The 17,783-nt window shown below is 42.8% G+C and overlaps 1 protein-coding gene across 2 annotated transcripts; it reads left to right on the top strand.

Moving 5' to 3' along the window:
- Window positions 1-3,298: 3,298 nt before the first annotated feature.
- On the top strand, window positions 3,299-17,091 carry LOC131184388 (C-signal-like). Of its 2 annotated transcripts, XM_058155593.1 has the most exons (6): window positions 3,302-4,640; window positions 5,395-5,446; window positions 8,905-9,092; window positions 10,374-10,532; window positions 12,548-12,658; window positions 15,813-17,091. In XM_058155593.1, the coding sequence occupies exons 1-6, from the start codon at window positions 4,482-4,484 to the stop codon at window positions 15,930-15,932; spliced, it is 789 nt and encodes a 262-aa protein (XP_058011576.1). In that variant the 5' UTR covers window positions 3,302-4,481; the 3' UTR covers window positions 15,933-17,091. The 2 variants fall into 2 exon arrangements, with proteins under 2 accessions (XP_058011577.1, XP_058011576.1); XM_058155594.1 differs by lacking the exon at window positions 12,548-12,658 and having other exon boundaries at window positions 3,299-4,640.
- The last annotated feature ends 692 nt before the right edge of the window (window positions 17,092-17,783 follow it).

Below are 17,783 nucleotides of genomic sequence, written 5' to 3'. Positions count from 1 at the left end.
AGTGTCTTGGCGACGTTTCGACTAAGTCTCACCAGCTGCAGCTCACCAGCTCAAATCCCCCTGCAACTCAGACTAATCTGAGCACAACCAAATCCCCACCCAAACAGGACACACCCCCAGCCAATCAGAGCACAAAAAAACCTCCATCCAATCAGAGCACAGCCAAGCTCCCACCCAATCAGTTCAAACCCCCACTAGCAGTTAAAAAGGAAGAAACAGCTGCAATCACACATTGCTCCCAGAAGCACGAAGCTGAAGCCTGAAGATGACAAATGAGACTTCGTCGAAACGTCGCCAAGACACTTCTAATTTTACACAGGAGAAAACCCGAACAACCAAAGACCTACATACAAACACCCGTGAAAACCTCAGAAAACATATATATACATACATACATATATGTATATATATATATCTGTGGATGGTATCCAAATTCCTCCTTTCCAACCCACATCAGAGCTGTTATTTCCTCTTCTGACACAGGAGCCAAGCCACTTTGGTAAGCTGGTTTGGGGAACAAGCCGAGTTTAAGCGACACTTAACCAGGACCGGGGCAAGCATCTCGGCTTCGTTGGGCCTGTGAAGGCCACAAATGGTGGTTATGTGCCCAGAAGATGGTGGTTATCGTCACCAAGTGATATATAGATCTTTATGATTTCATAGTCCTTAATGCTAATCATCTGTGCAAGATTTTATCTTGTATTTGTTTTTCAATTTTGATCCTAATTATCTGGGGTTGGTTTTCCCCCCCCTGATCCTATTAGACTTCCAGAGCAATTACAAAGAGCAATGGAAAGAGTAGAACACCCTTCCTTGAGGCTTTGCTAATTGTAAAAACTGGCAGAAAGGGTTTGGCTTTGATCGCCGGTATCTGAATAGGAACTCAGCATGTTCCAACTATTGTTAAACACAAGGAGCAAATGGGCACTGTAGATTTCTAATCTTTCAAACGAATTTTTTTTTTTAAAAAAATCCGTTTCATGACATCAAATTAACAAAAACCTTAATACAGGGAGTCCTTGATTTACGACCACAATTGAATCTGTTGCTTAGTGTGAATTTTGTGTGAATTTTGGCCCATTTTTTGGGGGGGGGGGCACATTTGTTAAGTCAAATCATGGCAGTTGCTAAGTTAGGAACACAGCGGTTAAATGAATCTGGTTCCCCACGTTGACGTTGCTTGTCAGAAGCTCTGGGACTCTGGGACACTGCCAAGGTTATAAATATGATTCAGTTGCCAGACGTCTGAATTTTGATGACGTGACCAACGGGAGGCTGCAAGGGTTGTCAGTGTGAAAAACGGCCGCAGGTCCCTTTTTTTCAATGCCGTTGTAACTTCGAATGTCGCTAAATGATCTGTTGTAAGCAATGGTGAAATCCAAATCTTTTTAACTTACTGCTTTTGTGGGCGTGTCTAGGTGGGCGTGGTGTGGCTTGGTGGGTGTGGTTTGCTGAGCATGGCAGGGGAAGGATATTACAAAATCACCATTCCCACCCCAATCCTGGGGGAAGGATATTGCAAAATCTCCATTCCCTCCCCACTCTGGGGCCAGCCAGAGGTGGTATTTGCCGGTTCTCTGAACTACTCAAAATTTCCGCTACCGGTTCTCCAGAAACACAGCTGCCTGCAATTACTGCAGGTTCTAGTCCCACCAGGTCCAAGGTTGACTCAGCCTTCCATCCTTTATAAGGTAGGTAAAATGAGGACCCAGATTGTTGGGGGGGCAATAAGTTGACTTTGTAAATATACAAATAGAATGAGACTATTGCCATGCACACTGTAAGCCGCCCTGAGTCTTCGGAGAAGGGCGGGATATAAATGTAAACAAAAAAACAAACAAACCAATGTTTACACTGTTAACCGTAGTTAACCTCTGTTGACCAAAGTAGCCCAATTTTAGGGAATTTCCCATTGCATATTAAAAGAACCCCTTTGGAGTTTTCAGAATCCAAGTGGCTCAATTTCACCTGAAGATTTTGTTCTTGAGTGTGTCCTCTGAACACAGTCCTCACGTTTCAACCCAAGTTCTAGAGTTCTAGATCACTCTACTTTTACAGAATGTTCCATTTCTAATCTAATGTTGCCCATTGTTTTTTTTCCCCTTGAGGTATACAATTTAGGGGTTTTCTTTTCTCCAGTTGGCTTATCTTCCCATGTCAGTCTACACCCATCCAGGATGCAATGCAATATATAAGTTCTCATGGTTGGCAGGATGTGTTGGCTGGCATTAAGGGAGCACGTTCAGGGCAGACCGGGAGGCAGAGATAGATGGAGAAGATAAGTGGATGGTTGATCTGAGCGCTTTGAGATTTCCAGCCTGTTCAAAGGTACTTTTGTATCTGAGCAATAAGGCCAATGGAGCAGAACATTCATTTCTTATATTGGTAGGAATGAGCTTCTATCGTCTCTCGATCTCTTTAAAGTTAGTTCACTTCCTCCTCTCCCCAACCCCTGTTGGCTGTAATTCCATATTAATAATAATAACAACAGAGTTGGAAGGGACCTTGGAGGCCTTCTAGTCCAACCCCCTGCTCAGGCAGGAAACCCTACACCATCTTAGATAGATGGTTATCCAACATTTTCTTAAAAATTTCCAGTGTTGGAGCATTCACAACTTCTGCAGGCAAGTCGTTCCACTTATTGATTGTTCTAACTGTCAAGAAATTTCTCCTTAGTTCTCAGTTGCTTCTTTCCTTGATTAGTTTCCACCCATTGCTTCTTGTCCTACCCTCAGGTGCTCTGGAGAACAGCCCGACTCCCCCTTCTTTGTGGCAACCCCTGAGATATTGGAACACTGCTATCATGTCTCCCTAGTCCTTCAAACTAGACAAACCCAGGTCCTGGAACTGTTCTTCATAAGTTTTAGCCTCCAGTCCCCTAATCATCTTTGTTGCTCTTCTCTGCACTCTTTCTAGAGTCTCAGACTTTTTTTTACATTGTTTACCATAAAGTGAAGAGTATCTATTCAAAACTTTGCTAAATCTACCGAATGAATGTTCTAACCTTTTTCTGGAGAAAGATGTTCTGGAGGGAACTCTCATGACTCTCCCCCAAACCTCGTGTTTGATTGTGTTTGATCACACACCTGGAGGAACCGCAACACTTCCAAATACTTGCCTCTAAATCAGGGGTCTCCAACCTTAGTAACTTTAAGACTTGTGGACTTAAACTCCCAGAGTTCCTCAGCCAGCTTTCCTGGCTGAGGAACTTCGGGAGTTGAAGTCCACGAACCTTAAAGTTGCCTCTTGCAGTTGGAAAGGAGGGATGGAAGGGAACCAGCTGATCGATTAGATTTTCTTAAGTTGTAGGCAGTGAATAGCGAAATAAACTTTTCAACATGATCATTAACCAGTTATGGTGGGAAGGTAGTTGTAAGATTTTCATATTCATGTGTAGGAATTTAGCACCCCCCCCCTCCTAGAAGAATGAAATATTTTAGAAAATATTTAAAAAGGCAGAATATTATATTTCCCTGGATGAGAAATGGAGAAACATGTTTTAAAGACAAAGCAGCTCCCTGCAACTTCTTGCCACCCCCCACCTTTGTCAATGGGCCATTAAAGCCTCAACCAAGCTCACTCATTTCCCCCCACCTTTGTCAATGGGTCAGAGGTAGAAACTCATTCTCCCCACCTTTGTCAATGGGCCATCATCATCTGCAACACAATAGGACTCATCTAGCAACAGAAACTCACCACATGGCAAGGCTCAAGCAAGCTTGAGAGACAACCTACAACGTTAGCTAAGACCCCTAGACCACCTGGGAGTTTGACAACCAATCAGGATACTCTTCCTGTGCCCCAGAAAGTTCAAAGCTCAGAAAAAGCATAAAGCCAGGGAGCGCACAGGATCTCGCCCCTTTTCTGTTCAGGAACTCAAGCCATGTGATCCTGACCACCATTAAACCATCTTTCCAAGCAGCCTCCATGTTTCCAGTGTCTTTGTCCCCACTTGGAACTGAACCCAGATGGATATTTCTTCCAACACATGAAAGCAACAGAACTGATTCCTTCTTTGTTCATAGGCTCATCCGTACCTTAATGCAGCAGTTAAGATCCAGTTGCCACCCAAAGAGGCTCTGTAACTAATACATTATCTTAATCCCGTAAAGCATTGACAACTGAGATTTTCAGGCTAGACCTGTCTTGGGTTGGCTGGATTCGCAAAGTGGTTTGGAAGTTTTTCTTCAGGGCTAAAGACAGAGGAGATATTCTTTAAGTAAAAGAACATTTATGTAGAAAACAACAGAAGAGGAGCAGCTGCTCTAGGAACAAAATCCCTGCACCAAGAACCGGCCAAATATTGTAGGCGTTTGCCAAATCCCTCCTTTCATATTCTCTTCAGAAGTGCTATTTCTTTTCCGACACAGGAGCCGAGCACTTTGCATAATTAGCTGGAAGGACTGGGAACAAGCCGAGTTGCAACAAGATTGAAGGAAGTGTGTGGAAGTTTATTTTTCTTTTCTTTTTTTTGACCTTGGATGTCAAGAGCAATGGAACAACTGAATCCACGCAGCGTTCTGGTGACTGGCTCCAATCGTGGACTTGGCTTGGAGCTGATCCGACATCTGACAGCCAAGAGCAAACCTCCAAAATGGATCTTTGCCACTTGCCGGGACCCATCTGGATCCGGTGCCCAGGTAAGGCCCAAGGTGCTTTCCATCCTAGATGGGAACAACAAAGGTTTTGTTTTTCTTTAATGGAAATTTGCTTGTCTCCTAAGTGGTAAGGGTGCTAGCATGGTTGAGTTAGGCGTGATGGAGCTAAAGAAACGCAAGAGTTTGTTAAACGAAGACTGGTTATATTTAAAATGCCACTTTTAAAATATATTTAAAATGCCAGTGAGCTTCATTTCTCCAATCAATTGATTGGAAGGTCCTTACTAAGGTTGTATATTTATAAATATTGGAATATATGAAGTATCCAGTTAAGTAATCACTTTGTCAAAGGCAGTGGTGGGTTTCAAATTTTTTTACTACCGGTTCTGTGGGTGTGGCTTGGTGGGCATGGCTTGGTGGGCATGGCAGGGGAAGGATATTGAAAAATCTCCATTCCTACCCTATTCCTGGGGGAAGGTTACTGCAAAATCCCCATTTCCTCCCAATCAGCTGGGACTCGGGAGGCAGAGAATAGATGGGGGACGGGGCCAGTCAGAATTTTTACTACTGGTTCTCTGAACTACTCAAAATTTCCGCTACCGGTTCTCCAGAACCGGTCAGAACCTGCTGAAACCCCACCTCTGGTCAAAGGATTAGAAATGGTAGAAACTAGCTACTCTGGTTGAAGTATGTATTGAAACAGTTGAGAGTAGATGACGAAATAATTACAACAAAATGGGGATTTTTCACTCCATTTTCTCACCACATTAAATTTGCAGATTTTTCTTTCTTTCAGGACCTGAAGAATCTGGCTGCTAAAAACCTGCCAATTGTCATCATCAAGCTGGGTAGGTGTCCTGAAAAATCTCTTTGGTCCTTCTTGAGGGAAAATGCTGAAATTCAGCACCACAGTAGATTTATTTATTTATTTATTTATTTTGTCACAACATTATATATAAGCATCACATAAAAAGATTATATAGTATATAAACATATATATGAGGTAATATAAGGAAGTATAAGCATATATATATAAGAAGAAAAAAAGAAAAGAAAGAAACAAGCAAACAATAGGACAGGAACGGTAGGCATGTTTGTGCTCTTATGCACGCCCCTTATAATCCTTTTAGGAATGGGGTGAGGTCAATAGTGGAAAGTTTTTGGTTAAAGCTTTTAGGATTATGGGAATAGACCACAGAGTCAGGTAAAGTATTCCAAGCAAGTTCGGTAACTCTGTTACAGAAGTCATATTTTCTGCAATCTAGATTAAAGCGGTTAACATTAAGTTTGAATCTATTGGTTGCTCTTGTATTATTGCAATTGAAGCTGAAGTAGTCTTTAACAGGAAGGACATTACAATAGATGATTCTATGAGTTAAACTTAGGTCTTGTCAAAGGCGACGGAGTTCTAAATTTTCTAAGCCTAGGATTTCAAGTCTGGTGGGATAAGGTATTTTGTTGTTTTCAGAGGAGTGGAGAATTCTTCTTGTAAAATATTTCTGGGCATGCTCAATTGTATTGATGTCCGAAATGAGGTATGGGTTCCAGACAGGCGAGCTGTATTCAAGAATTGGCCTAGCAAATGTTTTACATGCTCTGGTTAGTAGTGTAAGATCATGCCAATTAGGCATCAATTCAATACACCTGCATCAGAACAGACAAACATTGCCTTTCATTATAATTGACAGTTTAGGGCTGTTTAGGCAGAATTACACCAATGGATTCCAAGAATAGCTGTCTCTGCTCCCAACCAAGAAACAAACTTTCTGTTAGGCAGATGCATTGCAAGGTTACACTCCAAGCAGTGATTCTGATGATTTCTTGTCACTGGTGAAATCTGAACCGGTTTACTACTGGTTCGCTGGCTGCGTATGTGCGCTATGCGCGGGGGTGCGCAGTGCACACCATGCACCAAATGCAAAGTGCGCATGTACATGCACAGTGCATGCCAACAGGACGCATGGGGTAAGTAGAACAGCGCACGGGGGGGGGGGCTGATCAGCTGTGGCGTGCAATCTTTTTTTGTACTTTTAAAAGCATTTTTTTACAACCTATTCAGCCCAATGGGTTGCAAAAAAAATGCTTTTAAAACTGAAAAAAAAGGCTGTGATGGTCACACGGCTCAGCTGGGATCATCAGAGTCTCTTTTTTTTTAAACCTTTTAAAAGCATTTTTTTAAAAAAAGCGGCAAGCAGGGAAGCGGGCAACCGGGCAACCGGCCATTGGGTGGGTATGGGCAGGGGGGCGTAGGGATTTTTGTTACTGGTTCTCCAAACCACCCGCCGCCATCGCTACCAGATCAGCCGATCCGGTCCAAACCGGGAGCATTTCACCCCTGTTTCTTGTCCCTTCTCTTCTACCTTTCTTTCTCAACGTTACAAGTTGGCAGCAAATTTCGGAGGGTTACTGGCAGTCACTCCCACTCAAAGCTTGCAGATGAGTTTGGTAATTTGCATTATTAATGTTGGCGAGGATCCACCTGCCTATACCAATCAGAATTTGGCTTTGAAAAGAAATTGTGTGCAACGCTTTTTTAATTAAGCCATGTTTACAATGGTGGTTTTTTCAGTGGTTCATACCCATAGTTGCAGAATCACATAATTAGATGAATGTCAGACCTGCCCGGACTTGGTCCTTTAATCAAGAAAGCCCCTTGATTCCATTTGTAGTGAAAGGTATACTTTTACTAAAAGCACAGTGGATTACGGTATAGCAAAGTCAGAACTAAGGTCTGTGCAGCAAAAGTTCCCGGTTAACTGTCCCCTGACCACTTCCTCTTCTCCTTTGGGTTCCTTATTGTCTAATTATATTTGAATAATTTGTTATGAGAACAGTCTCTTCAACCGCGGGCTAGCTGGTGAACTCTTACATTCAATTCTCAAGGCTTTGACCTTGAGATGGTGTCTCTAGTATGATGAGTAGTGTTCTGTCCGCCCTCGCCTCTGTCTGAGCGATGGCTTAATTAGCCAGCACTATCAGCTCTGGCAGCAAACTAGCGAGCGTCTGTCAAGTGTCTCTGTTATCTCCCTCGAAACTGATGAATCACCCAGGAACAAACAGTACTTCAGCTCTTAGTTAATCAGTTGATTTGCCTGCTATGAAGAGGCACAGCAGCTCTTGCTGCCTTTATATCCTATGGGGTGTGGCTCCATGACTCAGCACTTCCTAGGCCTGCCCCACCCCTGCTTCTGTTGTTCCCGCCTCTCCTGCCTACGAAACCTAGGGTCCAGCCAGGCCTGATTGCCATCAGCTGGGTTTGGAGGCGTGGCCTGAGAGGGGGAAAGAGTCAGGGGATGGAGGCCTCATTATCTCTTCCACCTGGCCTGCCTCTGGCTCCTGGAGCTGAACCAGGGAAGCCGGTGCTCCCGAGGTAAATCCTGATGGCCCTTCCCCCTCACTTTCCAAGTCACTTTCTGGCAGGAGGCCTGGCTCAGAGGGCGCAGACACAACAAGTAGTTCCCCCCCTCCCATCCAGCTCAGTGGTGAGATCTGAACTGGTTTACTACCAGTTCGGTGGATGCACATGCGCTCTGCATGATAAACATGCGCTGTGCATGCATATGCGCACCACGCATCAAATTCGCCTATTCGGGCAAATAGGTAGTAAAAAATGCTTTTAAAAAGTTTTTTAAAAAAGGTTCCAATGATACCGTACCACAGCTGTGTTCATCGGAGCCTTTTTTAAAAAATTTTTAAATGCATTTTTTACTACCTATTCAGGTGAATAGGTAGTAAAAAATGCTTTTAAAAGTAAAAAAAGAGGCTCTGATGATCGCGCGGCTCAGCCGTGATCATCAGAGCCTTTTTTTACCTTTTAAAAGCATTTTTTTACAACCTATTCCTACCATTCGGGTGGGAAAAGCAAGTGAGCCGGAAAGAAGTGGCAAGCAGGCAAGCGGGTGACCGGGCGATTGGGTGGGCATGGGCGGGGGGCCCAGGGATTTTTGCTACCAGTTCTCTGAACCACTCGCTGCCATTGCTACCGGATCAGGCGATCCGGACCAAACCAGGAGCATTTCACCCCTGGCTTTATCCCATCCCTAGTTTAATAAAACATACGAGATCAAATATTGTCTTGTCTTTCCTGGCTTCGCGAAGAAGCCCTGCATCCTTCAAAACGATCAGTGGATCACATATTTCTGCAGTCTTAAAACTAATCCCAGGAAAGTCATTTTATTTAAAAAAAAAAAAAGGAAGGAAGGAAAGAAAATCCACAAACTAGAAGTACATTTATTGGAACGTTGTGTAGTATGCAAAATCAGATATGGAATAATTTACCTTTATTTATTTTTTTCCCCTGCCGTAGACACAACTGATCCATCCAGCGTCAAGGCCGCCGCAGCCAAAGTTACAGAATACCTAAAAGGGGCTGGATTGAACCTCCTGATTAATAATGCAGGGATTATAAATATGAGCAGCCTGGAGACTGAAACACCAGAGAGCATGGCTGAGACCTACAGAACCAATGTGATTGGGGCCATGATGGTTGTCCAGGTAAGAGAACTTTGTGGTCCTTTCTTCTTTGGGTAAAGGAACACCTACTTAAAAAGATCAAGGTTCCCCTCGCACATATGTGTAGTCGTTCCCGACTCTAGGGGGCGGTGCTCATCTCCATTTCAAAGCCGAAGAGCCAGCACTGTCCGAAGACGTCTCCGTGGTCATGTGGCCGGCATGACTCAAGACCAAAGGTGCACGGAATGCTGTTAGCTTCCCACCAAAGGTGGTCCCTAGTTTTCTACTTGCATTTTTTTAATGTGCTTTCGAACTGCTAGGTTGGCAGAAGCTGGGACAAGGAACGGGAGCTCACCCCATTATGCTGCACTAGGGATTCGAACCGCTGAACTGCTGATCTTTCGATCGACAAACTCATTATCTTAGCCATTGAGCCACTGAGTCTCTTACCTACTTACTTACTTAGTTGCAAGTATATCACACAACAGATGTTGGCTTCCCCCACCTCCCCGCGACTAAGGAATTCCAGGCTGATGCTGGACTTTCTCCAGAGAAGTCCCTGAGGGACTTTTGTCCACTCCCTCCCTGTCCACCCAAACACGTCCCACCCCTCCGGATTTGTGCTTTTAAAAATGAATTCCTGAGCTCTTTGAACCTTTTAAGAATGGGATATTCTTATTCTTATATTCAAGACCTAAATAAAAGGTTTGCCCAGTAACTGCATAGACTAGGAAATGGATAGACTATCAATATACAATGGATAGAGGGACGCAGTGGCTCAGTGGCTAAGACGCTGAGGTTGTTGGTTGAAAGGTCAGCAGTTCAGCAGTTCGAATCCCTGCGCCATGTAATGGAGTGAGCTCCCGTTACTTGTCCCGGCTTCTGCCAACCTAGCAGTTCAAAAGCACGTAAAAAAAATGCAAGTAGAAAAAATAGGGACCACCTTTGGTGGGAAGGGAACAGCGTTCTGTGTGCCTTTGGTGTTTAGTCATGCCAGCCACATGACCACGGAGACGTCTTCGGACAGCACTGGCTCTTCGGCTTTGAAACCGGAGATGAGCACTGCCCCCTAGAGTCGGGAACGACTAGCACATCTGTGCGAGGGGAATCTTTACCTTTACCTTTTATACAATGGGTGGGGAAATTGTATTGAATGAAACAGGGATGTTAAGCGGTTCCATCTGGTTACCCTACAGGAGAATTCTGATGATGTCTTGCAAGTAATTGCCAACTCTTTGGGGCCAATTTGTATCGATCGGGAGATGTCCCAACACTCCTTGCAGAAGGTTGGAATGCCTTTCATTTGTTCCTTTCATCCTTCAGGCGTTCCTTCCTTTGCTGAGGAAGGCAACTCAAGAAAGTCCCCTGGAAGGCATGAGCTGCAGCAAAGCAGCCATCATCAACATTTCTAGCCAAGCAGGCTCCATCACAAGCGTCTTTGAATGGCAGTGGGGCCACGTCATTGCTTATCGCTGCAGTAAGGTACAGATAAGTCCAGCATCAAACAATGGCTAGATCAGTTTTGTTTTTATCGTAAGTAGAAGAGTATGCTTGAATTTTTTTTACGCATCTTGCCATCATTATTTATTTCTGCATCTTCCCATCATATTCACTAAGTCTGCATTACTATTACTATTAGTCGTCTCATCGTTCCTATCACCCATCCTCTCCCACTTATGACTGTATGACTGTAACTTGTTGCTTTATCCTTACGATGGATATTGATTGTTTCTCCTAGGATGATTTGATTGCTTATTTGTACCCTATGACTATCATTAAGTGTTGTACCTTATGATTCTTGACAAATGTATCTTGTCTTTTTATGTATACTGAGAGCATGTGCATCAAAGACAAATTCCTTGTGTGTCCAATCACACTTGGCCAATAAAGAATTCTCTTCTCTTCTCTTCTCTTCTCTTCTCTTCTCTTCTCTTCTCTTCTCTTCTCTTCTCTTCTCTTCTTGATGAATGTATCTTGTCTTTTTATGTACACTGAGAGCATGTGCATCAAAGACAAATTCCTTGTGTCTCCAATCACACTTGGCCAATAAAGAATTCTATTCTGTTCTGTTCTGTTCTGTTCTGTTCTGTTTTATTGATTTTTAACTAATCTATCTTGTCTTTTTATGTACACTGAGAGCGTATGCATCAAGACAAATTCTTTGTGTGTCCAATCACACTTGGCCAATAGAAAATTCTCTTCTCTTCTCTTCTCTTCTCTTCTCTTCTCTTCTCTTCTCTTCTCTTCTCTTCTTTTCTTGATGAATGTATCTTGTCTTTTTATGTACACTGAGAGCGTATGCACCAAAGCAAATTCCTTGTGTGTCCAATCACACTTGGCCAATAAAGAATTCTATAATCATAACTGGTCAATGCGGTTCCACCAGAAACCTCTTGGCCTAAAATCAATTTAATATTTCTCTTTCCTCTGATGGCCAAAGATGATAGCTCTTCAGATTCCATTAGAGACAGCCAGCTATTTGGGCATGAGAATACTTCCAGATGTGCTATCAGATATGGTCATTGGGATAGCCATCAGCTTTCAAACCAGAAAAACGTTCCTTCAAATAAGGGCAGAGAACAATAGGTTCAACGGAGGTTTTAAGTAATTTTTTTGTTTTTCTGTTAATCAATACTGGATCACAACCAATACGATTGGAGAAGGGAAGAAGTGGGACGGACCTGGAAAACAAATCAGGAGGAGATGAAAGCGCATTCTTCTCAACACAACACATGAATATTTTGGTCTACCGCAGGCCTGGGTGTTCAACATATTGCCCAAGGCAGTATGCCAGCAGCCTGTAGAGCTAGCAGCAGGGTCAGACAGTGAGGAGGCTGGGGAGGACCATGGACCACTCCTGGAGTGAGGGGAAGGCCCAGACAAGGGCTCTGCGTCAGAGGCAGAGTGGGGGCCAGGGCCATCTGGGAGCGATGCGTGGACTCCGGAGCCTCCAGAGTCAGCCAGCAGAGAGGGAGAGGAACAGGAGGAGTCTGTTCCTAGTGCACGCATGTGCAGAGCTGCTAGAAGGCAAGAGCAGCTAAAGCAAAAAGGACAACTCAGGTGTAAAGCCAGGAGATGATTGGCCCCTCCCATAAGGCTTACAAGAACACAGAAGGCTCTTGGGCTCTTTGTAGGAAAGCAACGTTGCTAAATCTGTTTTTCAGTTGGCACCTCTTGTTTCTGAACTTTGTGGGGCTTTGCCAAGAAAGGCCTTTGGCAGGTTGCCAAAGAAGATAAAGGTTTGTGATAAGCCAAAGGACTTTTTCTGAAGGACTTGTTGTGGAATTAATTTGGACTAAGCTGGGAATGAAGTAATTCTCAGCTGTTATAATAAAATAGGTTTATTTAAGACTAAATTGTGTCTTGTAATGACTAAGTGAGCCTAGGTCACAACACGCAGCTTTTCAGTTAGAGAAGCTACCTTGAAACGAGGTGGCATCTTAGAGCATTCAGATGAAGCATTCGTTCTGTCTTCTCCTTCCCTCTCTCCCTCACAGTCTGCTCTGAATATGCTCTCCAAATGCCAGTCCTTGTATCTTGCCAAAGATGAGATCTTGTGTGTTGCGTTGCATCCTGGATGGATACAGACCGACATGGCAAGTTCAATGGTAAGTAGACTGGAGGGAGGGAAACAAAAAAACAATTTATACAGTGGACAAAAAACAAGGAGAAAATTAGCTGAACTGGGAATGTAACGTTCTAAAGAGCTCCAGATCGTTTTGAAACTTTTCCTGGATCACCCCATTCCAGATAGCAATCAAAAAGAAAGTGAACCTTTATGGTTTCGCCACTGACATCATCTTAATTTTAGAGTCAGATCCAGCTAGAGGAACCAAAGAGCCTCTTGATGCGGGTGAAGCAGGAGAGTGCAAAAGTTGGCTTGAACTCAACATTAAGAAAACTAAGATCATGGCACCCAGCCCTCTCAATTCCTGGCAAATAGATGGGGAAGAAATGGAGGTAGTGACAGATTTTATTCTCCTGGGCTCCAAGATCACCGCAGATGGGGACTGCAGCCAAGAAATTAAAAGACACTTGCTCCTGGGGAGGAAAGCTATGGCAAATCTAGACAGTGTACTAAAAAGCAGAGATATCACCCTGCTAACAAAAGTGCGTATAGTCAAGTAAATAATAGGTGTAATCTATATTAAAATCACAATTTGGCATCCAATCTGTCAGTTACACACAGCCTAACTATACTATAATATCAATCCTTAAACCAGGGGTGAAATCAAGCAGGTTCTGACAGGTTCTGGAGAACTGGTAGCGGACATTTTGAGTAGTTCGGAGAATACCACCTCTGGCTGGCCCCAGAGTGGGGTGGGAATGGAGATTTTGCAATATACTTCCCCCATGAGTGGGGAGGGAATGGGGATTTTGCAATATCCTTCCCCTGGAGTGGGGTGGGAATGGGGATTTTGCAGTATCCTTCCTCTGCCATACCCACCAAGCCACACCATGCCCACCAAGCTATGCCCACAGAACCGGTAGTAAAAAAATGTGGATTTCACCACTGCCTTAAACTGTGAGGACCATAGTCATTAAATACTAAAATGCATAAGCTTTTCTGAATGTTCTCCAAGGGCCTTCACCACCAGAGGAATAACCCCCCCCCCTCCGTTATTTAAAATTTCCAGGGCCCTCTGATATTTGCTATTACTCCATCATGTGGGGGGGTAGTGATATCTCTAAAAAAGAGCAATGTTTTGCTACATTAGGCATAAGCTTCCCTCACAAATGTTCATTAATCATTCTTGTTATTAGGGGAGAGTTTTGCATCGTTTATTTTTTTACTGAGTGTACTTTTTTACTGGTCAATGGACAAAATTAAAGTTTTGTTCCGTTTGTTTGCCTGGAACACGTTGAACCCTAAACCAGTCACGTGAAATGGAGATGCTTCAATTCTGTAAACTCCAGGTGGGTTTTTTTTATGACGCTGTGAGCAGTTCCCTCCACTGAAGCCAATGGGGGACAAGAGGGGTCCTCTTAATTACGGGGGCAACATGCCAGCATCACAGATACTTGCTGGTGTTCATCATTCTCAGAAGACTTGGTCCTTTTTCATTAAGTGTTGTCCTTTGATTATAATTTCAAGTCTAATAATGTTTTCTTGCTAATACATCTTGGAATTGCCCCATATTACACTATTTCCTTCAATTCTCCCAATGATGTCACTACTGTAGACTTTTAGATTTTTCCCACTATCAACTTAATATCTCTATCAATTGTAAATGGGTACTTTAATTTCAACCGTAATAACACAAGGCCTATCAGGACCTGTATACTGCATTAATCAAAAAGAGGGCTGTGAAAATGTTTACAGATCCCTCACATCCAGGACATAAACTGTTTCAACTCCTACCCTCAAAACGACGTTATAGAGCACTGCACACCAGAACAACTGGACACAAGAATAGTTTTTTTCCAAAAACGCCATCACTCTGCTAAACAAATAATTTCCTCAACACTGTCAAACTATTTACTAAATCTGCACTACTATTAATCTTCTCATTGTCCCCATACCCATCTCCTTCCACTTATGACTAACTTTGTTGCTTGTATCCTTACAATTTATACCGATATTGTTTCCTGATTGCTTATTTGTAGCCTATGACTATCATTAAGTGTTGTATCAAGTGTTACATTTTTACCCTATGACTATCATTAAGTGTTGTAAGTGTTGTACCTTGATGAAGGTATCTTTTCTTTTTATGTACACTGAGAGCCTATGCACCAAGACAAATTCCTTGTGTGTCCAATCACACTTGGCCAATAAAAAATTATATCTGTCTGTCTGTCTGTCTGTCTGTCGTCTATCTATCTATCTATCTATCTATCTATCTATCTATCTATCTATCTATCTATCTATCATCTATCTATCTATCAGTAGATTCAAACTCAATGTAAATTGCTCTAATCTTGATTGTAGGAAATATGACTTCTGCAATAGAGTAGTAAATGTCAGGAACACTCTACCTGATCCTGTTGTTAGTCTCACTAATCCCCATACCTTTTACTTTAAACTGTCTACCGTGGACCTTTCATGTTTCTTAAGAGGTCCCTAAGGGGGCGTGCATAAGCGCACCAGCGTGCCTACCCTCCCTGTCCTACGGTTCCCAATTATATGTAATCATTCTATGTGTTTATTTATTTATTTATTTTTATTTTTATTTATTTTATTTAAATTTTTATACCGCCCTTCTCCCGAAGGACTCAGGGCGGTGTACAGCCAAAAATAAAAACAGCAAGTATACAAAGTTAAAATATCAATTTAAAATACCTATTCCATAATGGCCGAATTAAAACCGTCAGATTGACCTAACCTAAAATACCCCATATAAAATTACAAAGGATTAAAACTTTAAAATTTAGAATTTAAAAAATCCAATCCCGCTTGAATAAATAAGTGAGTTTTTAATTCCCGGCGAAAGGTCCGAAGGTCAGATATTTGGCGCAAACTGGGGGGAAGGTCGTTCCAGAGCGTAGGTGCTCCAACAGAGAAGGCCCTCCCCCTGGGGGCCGCCAGCCGGCATTGCTTGGCGGATGGCACCCTGAGGAGACCCTCTCTGTCCCGTACGTTTATGGCTATGTTTCGCCTATTTATATCCTTTTTTTGTGCCAATTTTTTTCATGTGTCCGTGTCTATGTGTATACTGTTACTTGTTTCCTTGTACTTGTTTACAAATATATAATAATAAATAAATAAATAATAATAACAATAACAACAACAACTTCCTTCTTCCTTTGCCTATTGTTTTCCAGGGATCACCTCCCCTGACAACGGAGCAGAGTTTGCAGGCTATCCTGAACACCCTCGGCCGTCTCTCTGAGAAAAATACGGGCACATTTGTTAACTGGGAAGGGAATATTATTCCCTGGTGAAACAATCAAGAATTTCCTTCTCCCCTTTGCAGGACGATGTTCTCATCGAAGGCAATGTAGCTTTCTATCTTCTGTCGGTGCTCACTCTATCCTGCTCAGCTGCATGTTCTCCAACTCTCCCGTGCTTCAGTTACTCTATCTGGTGTCCATAAAACCTTGTTTAACCTGGCTCTTTCAGGCTACAGGTCCCAGTGATCCTTCTGAATAGTTCTAGCAGAGGTGGGTTTCAGCATGTTCTGACCAGTTCTGTAGAACCGGTAGCGGAAATTTTGAGTAGTTCGGAGAACCAGTAGTAAAAGTTCTGACTGGCCCTGCCCCCCATCTATTCTCTGCCTCCCAAGTCCCAGCTGATTGGGAGGAAATGGGGATTTTGCAGTAACCTTTCCCTGGAGTCAAGCGGGATTGGAAATTTTACAGTAACCTTCCCCTGGAGTGGGGCGAGAATGGAGATTTTATAGTAAAATTGCCATGCCCACCAAGCCACGCCCACCAAGCCACATTCACAGAGCCGGTAGTAAAAAATTCTGAAACCCACTACTGAGTTCTAGGTGTCACTGGCAGACATGTGTAAATGTCAGAGTTCAGGCAGCGTAAGTAGTATTATGAGATAAACCCAGGAGCAAAACACAGCACACAGCACACAGAGCCTTTAGATAAAGAACAGTGGTTTTATCTACAGCTAAATATTTACAAACATATAAGTAGTTAAATACCTTTACATATAGCTACTGACACAACGAGGAGAGAACATGAGGAGAATGCATGAGGAGAAAGAAACGCCCTCTAATGGCTTTCCTTATGTAGGCAGCTTCTGACCCAGCTTCTTAAAAGTGGCAGTAACTCTGCTGCCTCATTCCATTGCATTAGCTTCCAGTTGCCTCCGCTTACAACTTCTCATCAGCTTACAGCTATTAAATCTTCTTACCCTGGCATTAAAGCAGTGATTTCTTATTGGTGAATTTTCTTTCCCAATCTCTGGTACCTTTCTAAACCACACACTTAAGCCTACGAGAATCAATTCCTGTACTCCAACTCCATATCTGGGGAGATAGGTCTTCACTTGGACTGTGAATTATCTGGCCAAAATGCCATCTGGAATTTCCAATGTATTGTTCTATTTTTTTTAAAAAAAGATTATATTGCGTGAAATAAATGAAACTTGAGGACAAATCTCTCTCTTTTTAATGATAGTATAAATGGTCAAGTCACTAGGACAGGTGGTGGCCTCAAAAGTTGAGATACTCGGCAAGAGATTTATTGGGATCCCCACGAAAGATTGAAATTTGTAAGCTATGAGCAATTTATGAATTCTGATTAATCCGATTCTTTTCTAAATGGCTTATTGACAGTCAGAATAAAAAATTCTGTTTTGTGGTGAATGACCTGCTACCATCTGATGGTAACATTGCAAGAACATTGCTTGTGGTGTCTGTCAGATCCAGATAATGATAATAATATCTGGATCTGATAGACTAGACTAGAACTTTGGTTCTAGTCTTTGGTTCTAGACTAGAACCAAAGACATAATATTGTGGTGATTCTGGCAATTTCTTGGGGGATGCTCCCAGGGGTAGAAGGCATTGGGCTAGAAACCAGGTATGAGAGAGTTCTAGTCCTGCCTTGGGCAAGCAAACTGACTGGGTGACTTTGGACCACTCTTTAAGCTCAGCTCAACTCAATTCAGAAGTTGTTGTTGGGCAAATAGCAGGAGGAAGGAGTAATAGATAAGTTGGCCAACTCTACTAAAATAATAAAAACTGGGATTTAAAAAAAATTCTAGAAACAAAGTTCACCTTGGTATCCTTGAATAGGGATTATTTTTAGTGATTTAGGTTACTTATAGGTGTTCAC

This window comes from Ahaetulla prasina, chromosome 12 (assembly GCF_028640845.1).
Source record: "Ahaetulla prasina isolate Xishuangbanna chromosome 12, ASM2864084v1, whole genome shotgun sequence".
NCBI lineage: Eukaryota > Metazoa > Chordata > Lepidosauria > Squamata > Colubridae > Ahaetulla > Ahaetulla prasina.
This window is presented reverse-complemented; position numbering and strand designations above follow the sequence as displayed.

What these genes read in the sequence shown, in the direction of transcription:
- LOC131184388 (XM_058155593.1), top strand. Translation starts at nt 4,482, where the DNA reads ATGTCAAGAGCAATGGAACAACTGAATCCACGCAGCGTTCTGGTGACT. An exon ending in CATCTGGATCCGGTGCCCAG is followed by an intron (nt 4,641 to 5,394) that starts GTAAGGCCCAAG and finishes TCTTTCTTTCAG; the next exon opens with GACCTGAAGAATCTGGCTGC. An exon ending in AATTGTCATCATCAAGCTGG is followed by an intron (nt 5,447 to 8,904) that starts GTAGGTGTCCTG and finishes CCCCTGCCGTAG; the next exon opens with ACACAACTGATCCATCCAGC.